At 38.8% G+C, this 24277-nt stretch overlaps 1 protein-coding gene across 3 annotated transcripts in view; it reads left to right on the forward strand.

Annotated features, from left to right (window-relative positions):
• Nucleotides 1–16551, forward strand: part of tmtopsb (teleost multiple tissue opsin b) — a 56401-nt gene extending 39850 nt beyond the window's left edge. For all 3 annotated transcript variants that reach the window (XM_012876277.3, XM_036125707.1, XM_036125708.1), the window contains one exon: nt 15854–16551. In XM_012876277.3, the coding sequence (XP_012731731.2) occupies nt 15854–16138 (285 nt within the window). In that variant the 3' untranslated portion in view covers nt 16139–16551. The remainder of the gene's footprint in view (nt 1–15853) is intronic.
• The last annotated feature ends 7726 nt before the right edge of the window (nt 16552–24277 follow it).

Here is a 24277-nt window from a genome sequence, read left to right on the forward strand (position 1 = left end):
CAGCGGGTGATACCATGGGTTCCTCTCGGATCTCAAACCTGTCGCAGAAAGCCGAGTCCTCGCTCAATAGTCCTTGCTATGTTTTCAATCTACACAATGGGAGCCACAGTTTCTACTGAGTCAGAAGTGACCTTATAAAGCAGGAAAGTGTACATTCACAGCTGAGACAGTACAAGTTATAAAGATGCTACACTTGAATAATGGGTATTTAGCTCAGAGCAGATAAACAGAATAAATTAACTTTTTTATAATAAAAGCCTTGTATGTCCACTATCCATGCAGTTTGAGTTTGTAATCCCTTCCAGCTGTAGTTAGTCACCTCCATAGCGTACGGCCCGTCAATGAAACGCGAATGCTGAGCACAGCCCAACTTCAGAACAAGCAGGATGTAATGCACATTTTAATGTTCTCATCTACAGTAAAACTTTACAAAAATATTTCACAGCATCTGTATTTTGTTGATTTAGATTGCTGTTATAGATTGTAAACAAAATGTATCAAAAACTAAATAGTACTAGTGAGACTCCTTGTAGCTCTTAGGTGGACCATAGGGTTAAAAAAACAAACTTAAAGATAAATTAATAAGAATTTTATTTAGCGATCTGATTATATGGAGACTATTTTTTCCATCGCATTGATGACCATATCAACAGCTTCCCAAATATGGAGACTATGAGATGGGGGTACATGGGGTTTAGGCTAGCAAATGGCTTGCTTTCTTACAGAGGAGTTGCTAAGAATGATTTAAGCTAGCTACTTAGCCTGCTGAGTGCTGCATTAGCTAGCCCTCTGGCTGTTTATATTTAAACTGCAGTTAATGAATTTTCAGCCATGATATTGCAACTTATTATTGTAGCTTCAAAATATAAAATTGTTTTGATATTTGTCTTGGGATTTGAATTTTCATGCACCTAAAGATTGATAGAACAGAAATGAGAAATTATTTCAGGTAGCTAAAAATGTTTTCAGAATGGAAAGCGGAGGAGATCAGGGGATGTTAATACTTTAGTGCTAATCTTAGTTCTTATATATATATATATTTAACAAAATGTACAGAACATTAGCCTTGCTGCCATTCTGCTATTTGTAGATTAATTTCGATGTTAGCCACTTCTTTACTCCTGTTAGCTGCTCCAGCTGCTAGCATGCGGCAGGCTAGTTTTTGGAGGGAAAGTAAAAGCGCTCACTGCACACAGATATGATCTCTTCTTTGTTGTCCTGTTCTTTGAGCAGTAACTAATTTCTGTGCATTTGTTTCAAATTCTGTTTAAATCAGCCATCACTGAGCTTTTTCATGTTGCATGCAAACTCCAGTATAAATTATCTGCTGACTGTTATTTTATACACACTTATCGTATATTTCATGTTCTCCCTATAATTTCGCAGCTGTTTAGCATACTCGTTTGATTCTTCCCACCAGCGTTTCAACAAGCTTGACTTTGAATTTCAACGTGTGGGCTGTAGAAACCGGAGCGCAGACCTCTGGAATTAGTGTCAAGCCCCAAGATTCAACGTTTTTATACTAAATGTTTGTTAATCAAAGTGCATAAAGTTATTAGAGCAGCCACTGATTTAAACCAGAACCGACTGCTCCACGCTGAAATAAAACAGTGCCAGAAAGCAGAACTATATAAATGACCCTTAATTCCTCAACGTACTTGACCGAAAACAATGAATAAAACTTTAATGCTATGTTTTCAATATACACAATGGGAGCCACAGTTTCTACTGAGTCAGAAGTGATCCTATAAAGCAGGAAAGTGTACATTCACAGCTGAGACAGTACAAGTTATAAAGATGCTACACTTGATTAATGGGTATTTAGCTCAGAGCAGATAAACAGAATAAATTATATATTCGTTTACAGCTGCATCCTCAATTAAACGTTTATTGTGTATATGAAATATGCAACTTTTTATAATAAAAGCCTTGTATGTCCTTTATCCATGCAGTTTGAGTTTGTAATCCCAAACATTATGAGAATTACCTGAAAAAAAAAAGACAAACACAAGGATCTCAGAGGCATCTGTTCTGTGTCAAAGAGCAGATTGGGTCTAATTATGTGACACCAAGGCCAGTAATTAAGTTTTTGCGGGATTTACACCCGCAGGAGGAGCGAGCAGAAGGTGGCTCTCTGTTTACACTTTAAGGCAGAACAGACATGAAGCGACTCCCCGCTGCCTGCACGGCCGCACAGCATTGACGTTCAAGGACAGGAGTGCAGGAGCAAGAGATAAAGAAGGTGGAATTAATCTGGTTTCCATCGCTCTCGTTTCTAATTGAAAGCAACACAAACATCAAGGTATTTACTGCATGATAGATTTGACAATCAATAGACCTTCAAAGCAGTTATTAGCTGATTAATATTTATCGAACAAACAGAAACAGCTCGGATAGGACCGCATCGCCTGTTCTGATTCACTATCCTTTTCTTTTTTTTTTTTACCATCAAGAACAAAACAAAACTTTGTAAACTATTTTTTTTTTTTGCTTTTTTAAATTAATTCATTTAATTTGAAAGCTAAGGATGCAAATATATTCAAATGTAGACACATTGAGTTAAGATCTGGATACAGCACATTTTCACACAATGTGTTTTACTTACTCCTTAGTTTTTAAGAATTTAGTTAATGTGAATAATTGAGAAATGCTATAAAACGCTAAATAATATGAAATAACCAGTGGCTCTTTGGATTTAGCTGTATCACTTTGTTCTTCATTCCATTAAGATCAAGTTGCTTTATGTTGATTTCACAACATAAAACCTCCAGAAAGATTCTAGATTTAAGATTCTTGACAACTTTCTTGAGGGTTTCATGCATTTTGTTTCAGACTTACCGATGATTCTGGACTAAGATGTTTTAGATTTTTACTGTAATTAGAGAAACCTTTGGAGTATGTAAGTTTTATGCAGGTATTTGGATAAAAAGCGTATTGGTTTTGGAGCTTTAGATAGGTTTTAGATGGGTGTTAACATGGTTTTGGATTGGTTTTGAGTGTTGAAAATATATATATATATATTTAAATTAGTTTTCAGACATATTCAAGATTTGGGACGGGGTCTACACTTGTTTTGGACTGATTTTTAAATTGGTTTATATTTAAAATGATTTCGGACCAGGATTTTATTTATTCATTTATTATCTGAGTACATTGTTGACCGATTTTTAGTCAAATAATTTGTCTGGACTAGTTGGGTATTAGGCTGACTTTTAACACATTTCAGGCTCCCACATTTTATTGATTTTCCAAGACTTCTATTTAAATCAAGTAAGGCAAAATTTAATATATATGATAAAGCTGTACTTATATGAAGACAGATTCCCACAGCAGGCTACAGCGAGCACTGTGTGCTTGTTCGGGTTGTGCTTTTCTGAACTGTTTGGGGATGAAAGTTGTTTGTGTCTAGGAGCTGATGTAGCACAGGCACTTCCCAAAGGGACACGGGTGAAAAGACCATCATCATGCTGGGTGGCATGTGTCCTTCATAATGCATCCTGCTGCAGAGAGAGGTGTTGCTACCCTGCAGCTCTGGTCATTTTTAGAGGTGGCTTGCACATTTCTCAAGAGGAGTTTGGGGTCATCTGCTGTGATGTTACCAAACCAAATAGCATGTTTTCTTATATGGAGCCACTAAAGTAGAGTTTGTTGTTGTTGTTGTTGGACCTGATGTACTTCTTTAAATTCAAGTTATACTTCCTCTAAAATCAAATATAAGATTTTAGTTTTCACTAAATTGAGTTACAAAATATTATTAAGAATATGCCATAGCGCCTTGGTGGCTGCAGTGTCCTGGGTCGCCATCTTGGCAATACCAAGATGGTATTCAAAGATTCAAAGATCTTTGAATCTTTGAATTATTATTAAAAATAAATTGGAAGTTTATTTATTTTCAATTAAATGGGTTCTTTGCAGATTTCTTAGTCTGTAAAAAAAACAAAACACTGTAGAGTAGATTCAAAGATCTTTGAATCGTTATTTCAAATATATTCTAAGTGTATTTATTTTCAGCTAAATGGGTTCTTTGCAGATTTCGTAGCCTGTGAAAAAAATACTCTAGAGCAGGGGTGTCAAACATACGGCCCGCGGGCCGGATCCGGCCCGCCGAACAATTTAGTCCAGCCCTGTGGCTAAATGCATTATCATTATAAATTGTTTTTTTTTTTTTTTCTTTTTTTTTTTTCCAGTGTCCTGTCTGGCAATGTGGCAATAAGATGCCACAAAGAGCTCATCAGATTTGACTTTCACAAGTGGACAAGATAAAAGGAAGAGAATGATAAAACAATTATTGAAAAAAACATGTACTTCGTTTAATTGAAAATATGCAGTTCCTATATTGTCCACGAGGGGCGCTGTGTTTTAATTAGCAGATTAAGCTTCAGGTGTGGAAAAATTTAAATCATTTCTTAATTTTTATCTGTTTGATGTATTTTGTCATACAGGACAGTGTTTTTAAGTTCCAAAAAATGTGAATAAATGTTTTTCAACATTGTATAATCACTGTGATCAGTTCTTATGCATAATGCACAGGTAAATGTTTAACTGAGTAAAAGTATTGTTGAAATTGCACATACTTTTCTTAAAAACGCTGAGGTTATTCATAATATATTGTGTAAAAGTGAAATTAACTTAATATAAAATATCAACAACAAGTCCACTTTTATTAGTTCTGTTTAATCTTGCAATGAGTTACCTCGTGTGGCCCTCTTGAGATCAGATTAAGCTGTATGCGGCCCCTAAACCAAAATGAGTTTGACACCCCTGATCTAGAGTCACAGAGATGATAGATTTTGTTGCTAATTTCCAACCTGCTGTTTTTGTGAAGCTCCGACCGGCCCACAACAGTTTTAGCCAGTTCTGGTTTGATTTCAGGAACTATAAACAAGTGTTTAAAAAATATTTCTGACCTTTTTGCTGACATATTGTTGCACTGTCAAAGTCTGTAACAGAGGATTCTCTGTTAAATGGGGTTTGAATCTTATTTTAAAACAAAGACCAAATACTTTCTCTCTCAGTGCCTTAATTTAGCAACTAGTGCAATTAGCATCCTTATTGACCCGTATACTCTCTGATGTTGCTGCCTGAATGAATAGTTGACACCCCTCCATAAGAAAATCTAGCTTCTTGCATTTTGGTTGTACTTAATTTATTTATGTTTGAGTTTCAAAAAGAATGACTCCACCCCTACATTTTCCCTTTTTTTTTACCTCTGCATTTTCAAAAGACTTGTCTAAATATTGGTAATGCTCTTTAATGTGAGGCTCAAAGGAGAGCATCTGGTCCAACCACACACCCAAGTTATTTTATTTTCAGCATCAACAGATTACAGGCATACATCCAAGTCCTGAGCAAAGTCCAGAGCAACGGTTACTGGAGAAAAGAGGTGAAGAAACGTGTCCAAGCAGGTTTGGACCGGTGAAGAAAAGTGTCAGGTGTGTTGTGTGATAAAAGAGGATCAGCGAGAACGACAGGAAAGGTGCACAAGACAGCGGTGAGACCAGAGGCGGGATAATGAGTGGAAAGATGTTGAAAGCTGGAACCGCCAGGCAGGAGGCCGAGAAGAGGACCAAAGAGGAGAATTAGGGATGAAGTTAAAGAGGACATGAAGGTAGTTGGTGAGGGAGAAGAAGCTGCAGAGGATACGGTTAGATGGAGACAGATGACCTCTGAAAGGGAAAAGCCCAAAGAAGGAGATGATCCGTGTCCTGAAGAAGCAAAGGAGCTCAAACAATCAGAGTATCATGGACGTGTTTAGACGCCAGTAAGATGTTTTTTTTTATTAAATGCTGTTTCAGTTTTCGGTCAGATGTAACAAGACTAATAGACCCCAGAAGTTTCTCTTTTGAGTAGTTTTCACTTTTAAACTCTTCATTGGGTTGCATTTTTACTCCAGTCTCTTTCATCATCATCAACCTTTATTTAACCAGGATAAGACTCAAAGTTCCCTTTTAGAAGAGTGTCCTGACAAAGAGACAGTTAAACATTTAGTTATAAAAAAACAATATCAGTAACATCGTTAAATAAAACCGGCTCTCCTAAAATCAATTTAAACAGTGGCCTATAGATTTTGTCTCTGCTAAGTCATTTAAAAGGTCCTTGAAGGAATAAAAAGAGACATGGCCAGTGGTGCTGCAAAATGAAATGCTTTTGTACCAAATTTAGTGTGGATTCTAGGCACAGTCAATAGAAATAAGTGCTGTTAGCGCAGGCGATACAAACCTGTAGGCTTCTGATAAATAAGGGAAATCAAATAAGGTAGTAAGGTAGCAGTTGTAATAATACCTTATAAATAAAAAGATGCCAGTGAATCCAACGTTGAATGGAAACAGGAAACCAACCAGGCTGAAAATACATTAAACAACGACGAGTAGAAAACTTTGAGTTTGTAATAAATCTATGAATCAATGAAACACAGTTGAATATTGTTGAATAATGAACACTGACCTTAAGTTAGATTAAGGATGATGTTAAGATGTTCTTGGTTGTTTTATGGCCTGCTGGATGAGTTACCGATGAGCTCTTAGAGTAATTTTGGTCGGCTGGCCTCTCCTGTGAATGTCCGTTACGGTTCAACGTTTTCTCTGTTTGTGTATAATGGCTTTCACTAGCCGTATTTCCAGCATGGAAACGGCTAAAATCTGAAATAACTTTTGCAAGAAAAAAAAAAAGTGTGAGAGATGGAAACACATTAGCCAAATCAGTTCTGATGTAGCAAACATTTACCTCCCATGACTGATTGGCTGTTTCCACTGTCGATATCTTCCTGTATGTTCCAATAACGGCAATGGAAATACATTTATTTCTCCACGTCTCTGAACAGCACGTAGGATCGCCAATATTAGCTGACATGACAGAACAATTACAACTTGCCTGATAGCAACACATTCCTGAAAACCTCTCTGCATTTTTTTTTTTTGACGTGTGGTCCAATGCTAGTTTACAACCCCTACTTCCTGTTTATCACATACCTGCGAATTGTCAACTTACGCTTAGCATAGCCTGGTAAATTCTCTCCAAACCAGTAGATCGCAACACACCTAATTCTTTTTCTTTTTTACAGCATTTTAAAAGTTTGCTCGAAATCCACATGACAATTGGAAGGAAACATGGCTACTGTGGTTTCCTGACTGATAAATTTCTATGACTTAGTTTTTAATCTGTTCTTGAATGAATTCAGATTGGGGCATTATATGTTGGTGTTTAGCCTACTTCATGTTGTCAGCTAGGTTAATTTGAAACGGGGTGGCAAAGTATCCCCCCCTCGTTTCTACCAGCGTGTTAATCAACGTTCTGGACCTGCTAAGTCATTTTGAAGATCTAGACAATCAAAGATGCAGATTTGCCTAAAAATCAATTGGATAAAAAAAGTTATTTTATTTTTTTTACACTCAAGTTGAACCAACAGCTGGTAGGAGATTGTTCAAGAGTGAAGTTTGACTCGTTGATTGTATTGAACCAAATTTGGTCTAGACTCAAAAATCATGCATCTTCCACCTTACGTTGGAACTGACACAAGAATAAATGATGTGATCATTAATAAACAAACTATTTAAAATATGTGGGGCCCATTTTTCTCCAAGATATTTAGCATTATAATGATCTCAGCTATGGACTCGTTTGCTTGATCCAGTTTAGGCTTGCTAATATTTATTTGTTAAAATATGAGATAATTTGTCCTCTACTCTATTTGAGGAAACGCCATCAAGTCTTCTCAGGCTTTTCAGAAGCACCTTGCAAGCTGAACCAAGGTTATTTATTAAATGAAATGATTTAAAGGTGATAAATGGGATTTCTTGTTTCATAAAGTAAAACAGCTGAGCGAGTAGCTCTCAGGAGAGGTGATTTCATTTTTTTTTTTACAGGAGTAGTAACAGGGTGAAGAAGTCTGAGCTGCAGGGAAAAGTGCCAGCGAAGGAATCCTGAAGGCAAAGAAAAGTCACGATGGAGCTGGGAGTTTGGGACTGACAGTGAAAGAGGAGTGGTAAAAGCTAAGAGATGAACGCTGAGATAAAGATTGGGCAAGAAAACGGAAAGGTGACTGTGTGGAGATGCAGAGTTGTATTTAATCTTCTGAAGGCAACACAGCTTTGATTTTGATTAGCGTGTGATGTGGCGCACTTTGGGCGATGACCTTTTCGCTCCCCGCGCGCTCCTTTTATCTGCCTCTTCCTCGGGGGCCGTCGCTCAGGCGTCCAGCTTGTCACTTTGCAGCCGTTGAGACATTTGGTTCGGTTTGATGGCTGACTTGCTGCGACAGCGGGGTAGATGTCGCTGCGTTCCGACGATGCTGCGCAGCATCCAAACCCGCGGAGCTGCAGAGGAGGCTTCGCTGTGTGGCGCTTTCAGTCTTCAGTTCCTCCCAGCCCATGACTATAAACACAGTGAGTTGAGGCGAGTTGAAGACTTTAAGCGCTGCGCAGATTCACGACCCGGACCGACGACGCTGCGTGAACCTGTATCCTTTCTCCTCCTCTTTTTTTGGAAGATCTTTCATGTTTCTGGGCAAAGTCTCTCAAATTTATGCAAAAGAACACCTTGAAAAGTGACCACTTCTGTAAAATATGTGCATATTTATGAGAAAGTGGCAAAAACAGGCAGTTTTGAGGAATTTGCACATAAAGATATCAAACGAGAGGATATTTTTAGATGTGCTTTGCTACATTTTAAGGGAGGACGTCTTTGTTTCGTCTGAGCAGACGAGTTTTTAACTGGGTCTTCTCCTGCGTCTCAGTTTTTATAACTGGAGCCAAACTTCAGGCTTCTGATAATAAACCATGACTTTTACTAATTATGATTGGATTGAATTTTGTCCAGTTTTGCTTTAATTTTACTTGCGGATCTGTTGACAAATATCTATAACAGAGCGAAACTTTAAAAAACTATTACAAATTATAAATACATTTGTCAGATTCAAACTTTTTATCCCAATTACCACCTCTGAAAGTTCCTCTGTATCAGTTTTCACAGCTACACCACTTTTACACAGTATTTTTTTTATTTGTAAAGTGCCTTGAGATGATATGTGTTGTGAACTGGAGTTATATAAATAAAATTGAATAGAATTTTTATCTTTATTTAATCTGTCACACTGTTGTTGTGCAAGTAGATGTCAATAACATGGACTAATTATGCAACAGAGAGTAAAGGACGACCTTCCTGAGGACACAATTAAAGTTTGATAAAAGGCAGGAACTACGGGAGACATGCATGTAAAAACTGATAATATCTCTGTTTTGGTTTCTGTGATACAGTAGTATTAACATGGAATTTACAGTAAACAAGTAATTTAATAGTAAAAAAAACTCTAAGAAATATATATAATGTAGCTTAATAAATGGGTCTGAAAAGGGTTTTTAAACTTATTTTTGGGGGGATCAGAATGTGGAATCGTGAATAAAGTTTATAGCTGTTTTTAAATCTAAACAAAAAGATACGTGGAGAAAAAAAAACGTTCATGGTATTTCATGCAACTCACAGGTTACTTTCCCAAACCCTGGTTGTAACTGTAGCTTAAACAAGCTCTTACCTTGAATTACGGATTGCTTCATGAGACTTACATGGAACTTAAGTGTCAAAACTCAATTGTGTCTTACAGAAATAAAATGTTATGGTTCCAGTGGTTCCAGTTTACTTTGCAGGGCTTTACCATCCCAAAACTTACAGCTTGTTTTACAGAATTCCCATGTTGAGTTCCCACAACTCGTGTGTTACTCTCCCGTAACTTCCAGGACACTTTATTAAACTTAACGAGTACTTTAACAAACTTAAAAGGAAGCCTATTGCCCCAGAGGTTAGAGGCTGCCTGCCTGGATTTTGCAGGGTATGCCATTTCTGCATCTTACAGATTACTTTTAAGAATTTAGTGAGGACTTTCACGGGTCATCTTCCAATAACTTATAAGGTACTTTTTGAAACTTGCCTTCATTTATGGGGCTTTTCTTAAATTCAGGGTCCAGAATATACATTTATTTATGAATATGCAACGTATGGAACTAATGCTTTGTTTTCCCAGTCCTTAGAGTTACTTTATTAAACTTAGAATTTACCTAATTTTACTATTTAAAGCCACTTTTGTTGCTTTCTGGTGCCCACTTATGGCATGATGCTTTTCTGAGCCTACAGCTACTTTCTTGAACTTCCCATTTACTTTGTGAGATCTTAGCTGCAGGTATTTTTTTCTTCTGACTTAGAGAGCGATACAGAGAGTCCTTTCTGGAACTAAAAAAGTTTTTTTTTTCTCCAAAGAAATGCACATGTTTCTAAAATATATTAGATAACCTACTAGCTAAAGCAATCAGTTTTTCTTTTTTTCTGGGAAAGTAAAGTTCTGGATGAGGTATAGGCCATACAATCTATCACTATAATAAATTTAATAAAATATCTAAAAATAAGACCGCAAAGACTCCTGACAGATTTAAAAGTGCTAAGTCTAAACACAGAGTATAGTTTTGTATTTTTTTAATAATCCCACAATATTAAATAACATAAAACATATTTGTGACTACAGATAAACCTAAACATAAAAGCCATTTGTGGTTCCCTATGAATGAATTTGTCTCCTATTAGTCTTGCAGAGCATTTAACACAGCAGGACCTTTTTATCTTTTGAAAATGAAGCGGATTTCTTTTGCTTCCTCGCGCTTTTTATTATATTTGTACATTACTTACTAACAGTTAATTGAGAGGACGGTGTTTGGCTGTCAGAAAGCCTATTTTTTTTTTAAAATAACACATCTCTTTTACTTCATTTAGATACTGGTGGGGGGTTAGAGCCAATGAAAGATCGTGATGAAAGATGAAGGCATTAAAAAGTGAAGTGCAGATTTAGTTTAATGACAGTTTTGTCTGTTGGTAGCGTTTCAAACTTAGGTTGAAATGCCGGCATGGGTTCTCTCTGCATGTTCTCCCTGTGCATATATTGGTTCTGCTCAGGTTGCTCTGGTTTCCTCCCACAGTCCAAAAACACGACTTAAAGGTTAACCTGTCTCTCGATATTTCCAAATTAACAGCTGATTATGGTCCTTTCCGTTCACCGCCTTAGAAGAGATTAGGAGATTATGAATGCCACCGCTCTGCTCCTTGCAGAAGTCTGTCGTGTGGTTTTGTGCTAAATTACACGAGGTGTGCTGGTCACTCTTGAGTGATAAATTGATTTTTTATTTTTACTCCACCCCCTGCAGCGCCATCGGCCCCATAACACCCAATCACAGCTGCCGCTCTCTGCTCCATGGTGTGAGCCACACATGTAGAGACCATCTGTTCGTCCTCTTGTGTCCCAGCAGTTTAGTCTTCCTCATCTTCGCTCGATTGTCGTCTGATTATCCCAGTCTGCTCCGAACACATAATGCTGAGTGGAGTCTGCCGCTGGAATCAGGGAAGTACCGATGGTCGCGCCTAATTTGTGCTGCTCTTAATTAGCTGGAAATGTTGAGGCTCTGCTTCTTTTTTCTGGTCTGCTTGACTCGCGGCCAACATCAGATGTCATGAGTCCCCAAATTGGCCCTGGCCGACAGAGGACGCTCGCTTGGTGACTTAAAAGTAAAGATGCACAGATGTGTGCTCACCTGTGAGATCTTTAGAGCGTCCATGTCGTATATATGGGGTTTTAATCAAATTGTCCTTCATTTTGAACTAAATAAGAGTTCATACGAAGCAAAGCTATGCAATGAAAAGGCTTTTACCAAGCGGCTTAAGGATAAAATAATATAATACAAAACAGAAACACTCCAGGTTTAGACTAATTTGCCAGATATACAGTGTGTGCTTGCACACCTTCCCAAATTGCAGGTATGGGCTAAATGCCACGATACCGGGGAAAACATTTTTTTAGGCTGCAGTTACAATGCAAAATGTATATTTGAAGCTGTGAAACATCAGATTTTCATTATCTGCAAAGAAAAAAGTGCAGGCAATGGTTTGTTGAGTTAATTTTATGGTAGTTGCAGTGCAGCTCATTTAAGACAGACTGAGACTTCTGAACCTCGGTGTAAAGAAGAAATAATGCATAAATTCACAGACTGATGACAAACAAAATCACTGACGTCATCCATGAGGTCACAAAATAGCCCAAAGCAAGACCTCCAGCTCTTTAGGGATTACTTGCCTTAGTTAAAGTCAAAGGTTAAGATTCAACCATAAGAAAGAGGCGGGGCAAAAGGGCATAATGGGAGGGTTCCAAGGCTGAAACCAGCACTGATCAAACACTTTTACCCAAAAAACACCCTGATGATCCTCAAGACCTTAAAATTCAAAACTGTAAAAGCATCTCAGAGACAGAGCATTAAATCCACAGCCAAACCTGGTGGTCCTAGAATATTAGCATAGGGCTGCTTCTAGCTCTGAACGACTCAGAAAAAAACAAAATGAACGTTTTGGACTGGCCTAGTCAAAGTCTGGAATAAAATCTGACTGGACATGACCTAAAACAAGTCGTTCAAGCACAACACCCTGCAGTGAGGTTTCATTAAATCAATTTTGCGAAGAAGCGTGTGTTAAAATTAATCCACAGCGATGCAAAACACCCGTTACTGTTTATTACAAAGTCTGATGGAGCTGTTGGCACAAGCAGTTGTTAAGTGGCATTATGTTTACATTATATTCTTACACTGGGCCCAGTTAGTTTTGTTGGCCTTTTGTCTTCAATAAATGAAATCATTATTTGCAAACTGGGTTTTTGCACTTACATAAGTTTTGTTTTATCTGATATTAACATTTTGTTAATGATCTGTAACATTCAAATGTGACAAAAAAGCCAAAAAGAAGAAACCTGTAAGGCGGTGAAACCCTTTTTCACGACACTATTAAGATGGCAAATTCAGCAAATTGTAAGAAAGCGGCGTCACACCTGTGCTGTGATTGGACGACCAGGAAAGGGACTCTTTATCTCGGGCTTATCATAACCTTTAGAAGTTCATCGTACAGATAGCATAGCTACGATATGGCAGTCTCTGTATACACGCGGCTTTGTTTATGTGTGCGTCTGCAGCCGGGAGCATGTCAGCCTGGAGTAAAACGTCCCCCCCTTAACAAACGTTGCATTAAAGCTTCGCTGGATATATTGCTCGTTTACCTGTCTCTGGTTTAGGGACAGACAGGTTTTGAGTTGTAGTCGGCCTTAAGATCCCAATCTGTACCGGTAATCCCTCCTGACGTCAATTTGTCCTCCTCTCACCACGTCTGTCTTATTTTCGCTTTCTTATTTCATACCCAAGAGTCTTTTTGTTTCCTGTGTGGGTCTTTTTTTATATATATATACATTTCATACCCCCTTTCATTCTGCAGTAGATTTTGGGACTTAATATCAGGAGCCAACTGTGAAAGCGTTATAATTTCACAATGTCCTCGGGGAACCAGAAATTAATTGGCTCATATGTGAAGCACTGTCTGCCTTAAGTGTCTTGGTTAAGAACCACAGCAAACTGGTCTCATTATTCCTATAAATAAGTGGATTATTTTCTAGTACTGAAGGATCAGACCGTACTGGGTGAATATTGGTCCTTTTTTTTTTTAGTATTATTGCAGCGTGTCTCTTTAAGTTGCAGGACTGTGGGGAAATGTAGTAGACTTTCAGTATACATGTGGAACTGATGAGTATACTAAGTACACTACGTTTATCCAGGGTACGCCTGCGGGACGTCCAACAGACATGGAGAAAAGAAAACAGGAATATAATGATATTTGACACAAATACTAGATATTTATATTTTTACCATCCTTATAGATAGATTGTAAAGTGCATAAGATTGATAAACTGTTTCTGATCTTACTTGTCAGGCCTGAATTATGCCGCATCATTTGGTGATTATAAGTCTGAACAAACAGTCATACTTTACTTGGAGTTCCTCAAGGCTCCATTATTGGGTCTCTTTTATTCAGCAGCTACTTGATTAAGATCACGAAGCATTAAAGCATCCGTTTAAATCTATGCTGATGACATAGTACATTATATGTCCAAAATATCCATGACTGGAAGAATTGCCTCCAGCTTAATGCAAGAAATGCTGAAAGTAGTAGTGATATATCTAAGATTAATAGTGTGTTGTATAGTGTGTTGTGAATTTCTCCATTGTGAGATCAATAAAGACTATCTTATCTTATCTTATCTTATCTTATAAAAAAATTACATGACAAGATTTTTGTTTTTCCTTTTGTCGTTTTCTTCTCTCGTCGTTTAATTTTTTTTCTATAATTTTTGTTTATCATTAAATATTTTGGGATTGAAAACTTGAAAACGTCACAGAACTGTGACGTAAAGAATGAAACTGTGATGTCTCATGATACCATCTTTGATCTGACGGTTATCCGGTTCAACTACAAAACAAACAAATCTCTCAGGGGGGGAGGCTTGAAAAGTTGACAGAAGAATGTTTCACCATGTTTATGGTGCAAAAAGGCATTAATGTGAAAAAATTCAGTGCAGTGCTGGATTATAATTAACATTATTAAACAAATACAAACAATTCAGATTATCATTAAAACATTGAATTATAGATATATTTTATCCTTTATGGCTGCATCTGTCATTTATAATCAACTCTTTTTTATCCTCTGCCTCGGCTCCAGCTCCAGTTGGTGTGAAGAGGACCTTTGGAGCTGAAGCAGCGTTGCAGAGGAGCCCCCAAGGTGTGGGTGTTGGGCCAGGGTGGGTTCCTGGCTGGTGGCCCATGGTTCCTGGGGGGATGTTGGGCCAACAGTGAGCCACAGGATCCAGGCTGGACTCTAATGGAGCTCTGTTCCTGTTGGCCTCCCAGGCGGGATTACACTGTGCCCTCCCTCTGAGCTCTGGGTGCCACATGTAGGACAGATGCCTGCCAACGTATTGGGGGTCCTAGGGGCCTTTTCTTTCCTCGCCGCTAAGCGGTCTAGCTCCCAGGGGATTATGTGGGCGCCCACCTAACTGGGCCACCAAGCTTTGGGCTCAGTGTGCACTTCAGTGCTGGCTAGGCGTGTTTTGTAGCCTGCCCCTCTGCTGCTGGGTCTGATTTCTGTCTGCCAAGAGCTACTGACGCTTTTGGGAACTGAAGCTAAAAGCCTGTTCTGCTCTTTGGCGCAGAGTGTTGTAGGATGTCTACCCTTCACAAATGATACGCACATGCATATTGCATATTGTAACTGAAATATGATTTTTCAGTTTTATAATTTTCTGCCCCGTTTCCACTGACCTTACTTGATTTGGCCCCGCCCTACTCAGTTTTATTCTGCGTGTTTCGACTTACCTAGAAATACCTGGAAAAGGGAAACCCCTCCTCCTCTCGCCACACACACCAACACAGTGGGTAGCGCTGCTGCCTTGCAGCAAGAAGGTCCTGGGTTCAAGTCCTGGGTCTTTCTGCATGGAGTTTGCATGTTCTCCCTGTGCATGCGTGGGTTCTCTCCGGGTACTCCGGCTTCCTCCCACAGTCCAAAAACATGACTGTTAGGTTAATTGGCCTCTCTAAATTGTCCTTAGGTGTGAGTGTGTGCGTGGATTGTTGTTTGTGTTGCCCAGGGTGTACCCGCCTCTCGCCCAGTGAACGCTGGAGATAGGCACCAGCAACCCCTTGTGACCCCATGAGGGATAAGCGTGTTAGAAAATGGATGGATGGATGGATGGATGGATGGATGGAAAAACATAAATCAAACAAAATGATATATAAAAGACCGTCTTGGATGTTGTTGAGGATAAAATAATCCATACATATCTGGATAACACACCAGATTAAGGCCTTGTACAGATGTAGCCGGGTCTTTATAAAAAACTAATTTGTCGATTGCTTCAGTTGAAGTGATGTCATTTAGATTTTTCTATCAGAACCTTAAAAAAAAAAAAAACTTTACTGCCATTTTACCAACTGCTGTTTATGTTTGTGTGCAGTTTCACAGATGTTTCCGGGCGTTCTTCTCCTGCTCCGCTCCAGAGCGAGGCTCCACCTTAAAGACATTTTCTCGACCGACGAAGACGTTTCGCACCCCCCGCCAGCAGAGGGACCTCCAGGTGACCGCCCCCGCTCCGTCAACGGCCGCGCCCACGCCCAACTCCGTGCACGGCTCCTCGCAGGGGGCCAAGCACGCGGCGAACAGCGGCTGCTCTGCTGCAGAAGCCGCGGACGCTGCGGGCCCCAAACCCAAACTGGTCCTGGTGGCTCACTACAGGGAATAAAGAGAAAAAGCAACAGGAGCCCATCATTCACGAAGGAGAGACAGAATAAAGGGAGCAGGTCTCCGCATAAGACAAAGCATCTTAATTAGAAGAGGACTGAAAATGCAGAACGTGCTGGGGGCCGTTTAATCCCAGAGAAACGCGCGCAGAAACAAGAGCTCTGTGTACAAAGCAGACAGAAGATACGAAGAATATAGGGCTACACGCAGTGCTTTGTGTTGACGCTACACACCTTCCCCACCCGGATTTACCAGCTGAATCCCACTCAAAGGAGCACAACCATAAAATCACACACCTCTGCCTGAAGTTGAGCTAAACGGAGACCAGAGGGATCCATCTTTAACCGTCCCTGTTAAGACTTTGTTTAGACAGCTGTTTGTCCACTTTGGTGGGAAAAGATTACCCCCCCCCCCCCCCCCACACACACACAGAAGCGATGTGAAAACGCTGGAAGTGTTGCTCTGCATTTCAATATGGGATAAATTGTCCTCGGATATGTGGTTTTGAAAAGGTTTTTTGGACAAAATCGTGCCTAGATTTAGAAAATTTACTTGCAATATCTTTGAATTGCCCGTTGCCTTCCAAAGGTGTCCGTATTGCTTTATTTTTTTGACATTTAGTCATGTTGCACCACAAACTTCGGTACCTATATCACACCTTGACGTGAGAGTGGTGGTCTGGAAGTTAGAGAGCTGGGTGTCTGTGTCCTGGAGAGGCCCCAAAGGTTGGCAGTTTGAAACTCAGTCCATCATTCTGGGTCCTTGAGCAAAACTCTTGACTGCAAAGAAGGAACAAAAGTAGGTAAAATTTTCTTCAAAAGAGTGTATTTGCCCTTGATTTGAGCAGGTAGATAAGATTATCTGCCAATGAAATAACATTTTTGGGCTTAAAATACACAACAACTCATCTCCATCATCTAATTTCCTGTGCAGGCTATCTAATTATCTTATTTTAGGGGTCAAAACACTCATTCCATTGGCAGATAATCTGATTTACCTACTCAAATAAGGGACAAATACACCAATTTCAAGAAAACTTTATTCATTTCTAGCTCTGCTTTTGCAGCGTAAGAGATGGGTCAAACGCAGAGACACATTTTCCCTCTGTGGGTCCACAAAGTAAAATATTGTTTTGTTTGGATTTCATGTTACAGACCAACACAAAGTCGTGCAGAGTTTTAAAGAAGGATTAAGGTTAACGGTTTGCTCATTTTTAAATAAACTCTAATCAAAATGTGTATTTTTGTGTCAGTCCCTAGTATCTCCCAAAAGAAATTGGTAATAAATGAGTGTTTAAAGCTGCAATAGCATATAAAACAGTATCCTTGATTTAGCATCATGTTGTGTGATGAATCATTTGGAAACGGAAATGGCTCAACTGCAAATGAACTGCAAAAAAACAGCCAATTCCTGCGGTCTACAAATGTGTTTTTGGCAAAGAGGCAAAAAGAAGTGATTGTTGAAAGAAAGCCATAAATGCTGCAAAGGTTTTATCGTTTTATTGAAACATGGTGGTGGCAGCATCATGTTGTGGGGGATGCTTTTCTTCAGGTGGGACAGAGAAGCTTATCGGTGTTGATGGTAAGAAAGATGGAGGAAAATAGAGGAAAATGTTGAAGGAAAGCCTAAAGGCTGGCAACAACTCCACAGAACATATATTTCTGCCATGCTTTTCAGGTGATTTCTTGTAGCTATTATTATTATTATTATTATTATTATTATTATTATTATTATTATGAATGTCCCCAATGTGGGACAATAAAGGAATTCTTATTATCATTAACTGATTGTTAATTGCATTAATTGAAAACCATTAGTCAGTCTTCTTTCACTTCAAAATTCTGCACTACTTTGAGTTGATCCAAAACGCAAATTACCAATAGCATAATCAGAAGTTTGAGGTTTAAAAGTAATAGAGAAATGATCAGGCTTTCTGTGCATCATGAACCACAGGGTTTGGACACTTTTTTATGTTTCCTTTTAAACGAGGATCTTACAAAAATAAACAGCTTCAATTACTTTCTCACTGTTCCACTAATTGAACTGGTATTTTTATTACTTTAACTTAAACTAAAATAAGCTTTTATATTATAATGCACAGCGTGTTGTTCTGGGCAGGAGAGCGGCACAATTGCGGTAATAAATAAGAGTTATTCTGGTCATTTAAAACGTCATAAACCTGATGCAGGAATAATTAGATGTTCACAGATCCAGTCTTCTTCCCATCTTGATTTCACATTTTTAGCGCCACAGTGATTCCAGTGCCAAAACAGTCCAGATTCCTGACCGGTTCTATTAAAAACAGGGTGTTGCCTCTCAGGTTGAATTTTACGGAGGGCCACAACCAGGGAAACAATCATATTTTTCTTGTTATTCAAACTGTCGTTTGCTTTGTCGTTGTACTTTTTGCAAGTGAACTATAAGTTGTAACAGAGCCACGCGTGTGACAATCGTTGCCCCCATTGGACAGAAATTACTCGGGCGGGATGAAGGACAGACCCGGAAATTTATGAAACCAAAACATGAAAGTCCTGCCTGCCACATTGCTGTTGTACAAATTTGTGCTGTTATATCATTTTGAATGTCAAGAGCAGCTCATTCAATTCAATTCAATTTTATTTATATAGCACCAATTCATGAAACAGGTCATCTCAAGGCACTTTACAAAGTCAAGTTCAATCATATTATACAGATTGGTAAAAAATTTCCTATATAAGGGAACCAGTTGATTGCTTCAAAGTCCCGACAAGCAGCATTCACTCCTGAAGAAGCGTAGAGCCACAGGGAGAGTCGTCTACTTTGTCCATGGCTTTGCAGCAATCCCTCATACTGAGCAAGCATGAAGCGACAGTGGAAAGAAAAACCACCCATTAGCGGGAAGGAAAAATCTCCAGCAGAACCAGAACCAGTATGAACGGTCATCTGCCTCGACCGACTGGGGTTACAGAAGACAGAGCAGAGACACAACAAGAGAGACAAAAAAGCACAGAAGCACACATTGATCTAGTAATCTGTTCTACATTAGATGGTAATAGCGGGTGAGCCGTCTTCTCTGGATGATATCACAGTTAACAGAACGCCAGACCAGGTGTACCTACTATGAAGAAAAAAGAGAGAGAGCAAAAAGTTAAAAGCTGAAATGATGACAAACAATGCAAAACTGGACAACAGTAGAAGTCAGTAGAGTGAGAAAAATAGACCCTGATGTCCTCCAGCAGCCTAAGCCTATAGCAGCATAACTATAGAGATAGCTCAGGGTAACATGAGCCACTCTAACTATAAGCTTTGTCAAAAAGGAAAGTTTTAAGATTAATCTTAAAAGTAGACAGGGTGTCTGCCTCATGGACCAAAACTGGGAGTTGGTTCCACAGGAGAGGAGCCTGATAGCTAAAGGATCTGCCTCCCATTCTACTTTTAGAGACTCTAGGAACCACCAGCAGACCTGCAGTCTGAGAGCGAAGTGCTCTGTTAGGAACATACGGGGTAATCAGAGCTCTGACATATGATGGAGCTTGATTATTCAACGCAGGATTTTGTCATCCATGCAGTAGCAGCGTTAGCAACACTAAGGCGTCCTGCTATGGAGGCTCATTAGGTCCAAAAAAGGCATAAATGTCCTGTATTTGGGTCAGATCGAGACCGCTTTGCATTCAGACCAGAAACAATCCACACCATGATCCATTTGGAAGCGGACCGATACAAATAAAAAAAAAAAGTGGGTCTTGGTCCTGTCATTTGGTCTGGACCAGGGTCCGCTTCACTTTATTCACACCTGTGCATAATGTCCGGACCACGGGGGGAAACGGACTCTGGTCTATTTAAAGCGGCTCAAACTAACAGGTGTCAATGCACAAACAACACCAGTCAAATTTCAAACTGCCAGCCGCCGCCTCATTGGTTTTTATGAACATCGCTGCTAACAAGAGTCACACGCACTGTTTCAAGGTACGTTTCTGAACGCCAGAGAATGACTGTAAAACCTTGGGAGGGTTTAATAATAGAGCCGCTTGCTACATCTATAAATCCAGTGGAAAACACTGATTACAGATCCAGAACCGTGTTGTGGATAGACCTACAGTCTGATTGTTTTGGACGATATGCAAACAATGAACTCAAGTTTGATCCAGTGCTAATCGGGCTTTCTAACCCCACCAGTACTACTTTAGATATTTCTATACCCAGATTAATTTATCTCTGTTTCAGCAATTGTTTGTGAGCATCCTTAAAAATGTCCTATGGCCTCTGATCTGTATTTATAAAAAGTAGTATAAAGTGATCTGACTTGTTGGTCCCACCTGCTCTACTTCTGATACTTTTATACCTTCTTCTTTATAAACACGACTTTAAATAAAACCAATCATAAACACCCTTTATAAAGTCTAGAAATGGTGTTTCCACAAGGAAAACAGGTGCAAACAATGGAGAAAATCTCAATTTTGCTAATAATTTGTGTCCAAGTTGACAGAAACTTAATTTAAACCGTTTTTATTGGTGTCTTAGAATAGAAGCTAGGGGAACTCAAACATCTGGAGCTGCTTTTGATCTTCATGAGCCCACCTTGAGAAGCCAGCTAAGGGTTTATTCACACCAGCCACATTTGGTCTCCTTTAAACGGACCAGAGTTCGTTCTCCTGGTCCAGACCTTTTGTGCAGGTGTGAATAAACTCAAGTGAACCGTGGTCCAGGCCCAGTTTTTGAGGTGGTCTCGGTTCCGCTTCAGGCTCTGGTGCGGTTTGCTTCTGGTGTGAAAAACCCAGACACGTCAGTCCAATGGGAGCAACGATCGTCACACGCGTTGGTTTGTTACAAGTTAAAAAAATAAATAAAGCCTGTTTTTTTTATTTCCGCAAAACGGCTTCCGTTTTGCGGAATGCTGTTTCATCAGCATTTGCGGAAGCCGTTCACCAAACATCATAGATAGCAGATGTTATAAGTTAACATTTAAACATTTTCCTGCATTTCTGTTGATTAACTTGTCTGGTTCATCATAATTTGGTTTTAATTCACGTGTTCTCACATACTTGGTGTAATAGTCCGTGAACCAGCTACAATTTATTCGGACTTAGCATTCTTTATTCTGTCGACATTCTCTCACTGGTGATCAAATGATTTGCTCCTAATAAACCTTGAAGGAACAAAACAGTCAAAAGCCAAAATGTTTTATGGTGACACATGAATATTTTCAGATATTGTAAACATCTGTCTACCAAAGTCCAGATTAAAATATGAATAAGATCAAGGGCTTTTACTAACAAACCTTTGGGGTTTATGCAAAGAGTAAATATTTAGTTCTGATCCATCTTCTTCTTTTGTTCTGGAAGCACCTCTGACACGCTGAGGACGAGGAGTTATGGTAAAGCTCATGTTTTCCTCTCAAAGCAGATTCCTTTTCACGTCTCAATCTGGACGATTCAGCAAAAGGAAAAAAAATAACTCTGCACCTGTCTTCTGCTCCGAATTTCTGTACATCCTGCGAAATGTCAGTCTGTTGTTGTCTTCCTGTCACTAGGCCATTCTCCAAATGTGCTGGTTAAGCTCTGCACTGGTGGCAACAAGATCCTGTACTGCTTCATCTTCAACCTATGCTGTCTCACATTTCCTGGATGACATCTTAATGATCTAGACTTTTAGGAAAATATTCTGTGGACTGACGAGTGACAATCATCCAAAGCACACAATGCAATAAAGGTTTTTGACTGAACTAGTGAAAGTCTGGACTGACATCAAATTGAGAGGCTGTTCTGTGTCCTCAAACATGTCTTTGATGGTCAAAAACCCGACAATGTGGCTGAATTAAAGCAGTAAACAGAGTGGGTCAAGATTCCTCCACCGCAATGTGAAACCGTCAGTCATCATAAACGCTGGATAGCAGCAATAATAATAATAATAACAATAATATTAATAATAATAGGCATTGGGAGCAATCACTTTTTCACAAACACTTAACATTTGATTAAAGATGTTGGTACCAAGGTTAGCACAACCATTCATTATAGGGGGATGATTATTTTTTCAGTGAGGGCTTTTTCAACATTTTATGGTTTGTATTTACTCAGATCATCCTTAATATTCATAATGTTTAATAATCTTACACAAAGAAATCTGACTAAATAAATAAGGCGTTAAATCGTTTTTCAAAGTGCTGCCGCTGTTCATTTGTTTCAAGGTTGACTTTATTAGCAAATAAAACTTTTTTTCAGTAACTCAAAATGTCTCTAAACACTAAACTTAAATTCATTTGAATCATCAATGTAAAGCTTGAGGCCACGAGCTTTGTGAAACGCATTTTTTTAATCGTCCTGAAACCGTTTGGTCACAACTTTCTAACTGTGTTAGCGGTCTGCTAGACAAGTTTATTCTGAGAATTTATATTTTTAACTCAGTTTTCTGTTTGAAGTCAGATGTTTGTATGTTTGGAAGGATTTTAAGTAAATGTGCGGCACGTGGCGTCTGAAATGGAAATGTGTTTGCTGCAAGCTAAGAAGCGGTATGTCTGTGGGACAGACATGGAAATAAGCAAAACTGCCTTTCATTGAATATGAAAAACTATTTAAAAAGGAAAATGCCAAACATCTTCCTCTCCCACCTCAATAAATCATTTCCATTTCTTATTTTGTATCGATGCAATTTTTTACATCATGAGACGGTTTTCTCAAACATTTTTGAGAAGCCCTACCAAGTTCAGCATCATATTTAAAATACATTTTTTACTTTTATTATACAGCGTCCTGATTTTAATTCATGTCGGAAGAATATTCTTTTATTTTTTATGTGTTTTGCAACCATTTGAGTCAGAATACAATTTTATTCATGTCCCATTTTCCATGCCAGAAATGTTGGAAATTAATCAATCACTTTAACCAGTTTTCTTGGCAATTTTATGCTGCTTAGATCCAAGAAGGCTTTAGTTTTTAAATATTTACGATTTGCCACATGTAAATCCTCAGCCATGAGGCCTGGAAGCCATTAAAGGAACATTACACAACAATAATTGGGACACATTTTATAATTGTGTAAAGCTGTGGTTCTAAATCAGAATAAGCAGCAAAGAAGGCATCAGGTTTTTCACAGTTATTTGAAAGGGGACGGTAATGTTGAGCAATTCATTCACCAGCAGCAATAACAACAAAAAGATGAGTTGTCCAAGAGCATCATTTTAAAAATATTAAGTCCAGCGTAGGAAACTGAGAACTCCCTTAAAAGTTTTAAGTAAATGAAAGTCCTCACAGTCTGATGAAAACAATTTTTTGTCCTAAACTGAGTTTTTTTTTTAACTTTTTTTTTAAATGTTTCAATTCTTAAAACCAATTCTTAAAACCAATTTTAATGTCAGAAAATGATAAGTTGAGTAAAGAGGGAAAGAACAGTTTCAAATGATTAATTAATCTATCAATTAACCATTAATTAACCATAACATGTTATTACTAAATCAAAACCTTGTGACAGCTTCCATGGGGCTGGTTACATTGCAGTGACAGAGTTTTGACCCGCTCTTCTTGCCAAGGTGGTTCAAAACAAGACTTTGACTAGGCCAAAACAGATTCCCGAGCTTCACCAATTAACCAATGAGCAAAGCAACCCCAAACTATCACACTACTGCCACCATGTATTTGTTGCTGTTATGGTCTTTTATGAAATGCTGTTTTATTCTGGGCGTAACATGTCTCACACCTTTCAAGAAGTTTCACTTTTTTCTCCGACCATCCACAAGATGTTTTTTGTTTTTTTTTTTGGTAAATGCAAAACGAGGCTTTTCCTTCTTTTTGGTTTCAGTGTTGGAACTTGTCCACGCATGACCTTTGACCTTAACGCAGGGTTTTCAGGGTCCCAGATGTTATTCTGGGTTTACTGGAGTCCTGAAGCTTCAGAGATTTCTAGACGGATAGATGCCACCAACCTTCATCAGAGCGAGGCGCGGCGTGTTGCAGCGAGTTCTGTCCGCCTGCTTCATGTCGCCACACAGGTTCTGTTTGATCCATTTCTTCATTTCTGGCATTTCATTTTTAGAAAAATGCTTTTTGTATTTACTCAGGTTACCCTTTTTTTTGGAAATTAAAAATTGATGATCTGAAACATTTAAGTGGTACTGATGTATTTAAGGGTTAAATTCCTTCTCATGGCTACTAATAATGTTTTAAGT

Source organism: Fundulus heteroclitus, chromosome 21 (assembly GCF_011125445.2).
Source record: "Fundulus heteroclitus isolate FHET01 chromosome 21, MU-UCD_Fhet_4.1, whole genome shotgun sequence".
NCBI classification, from domain to species: Eukaryota; Metazoa; Chordata; class Actinopteri; order Cyprinodontiformes; family Fundulidae; genus Fundulus; species Fundulus heteroclitus.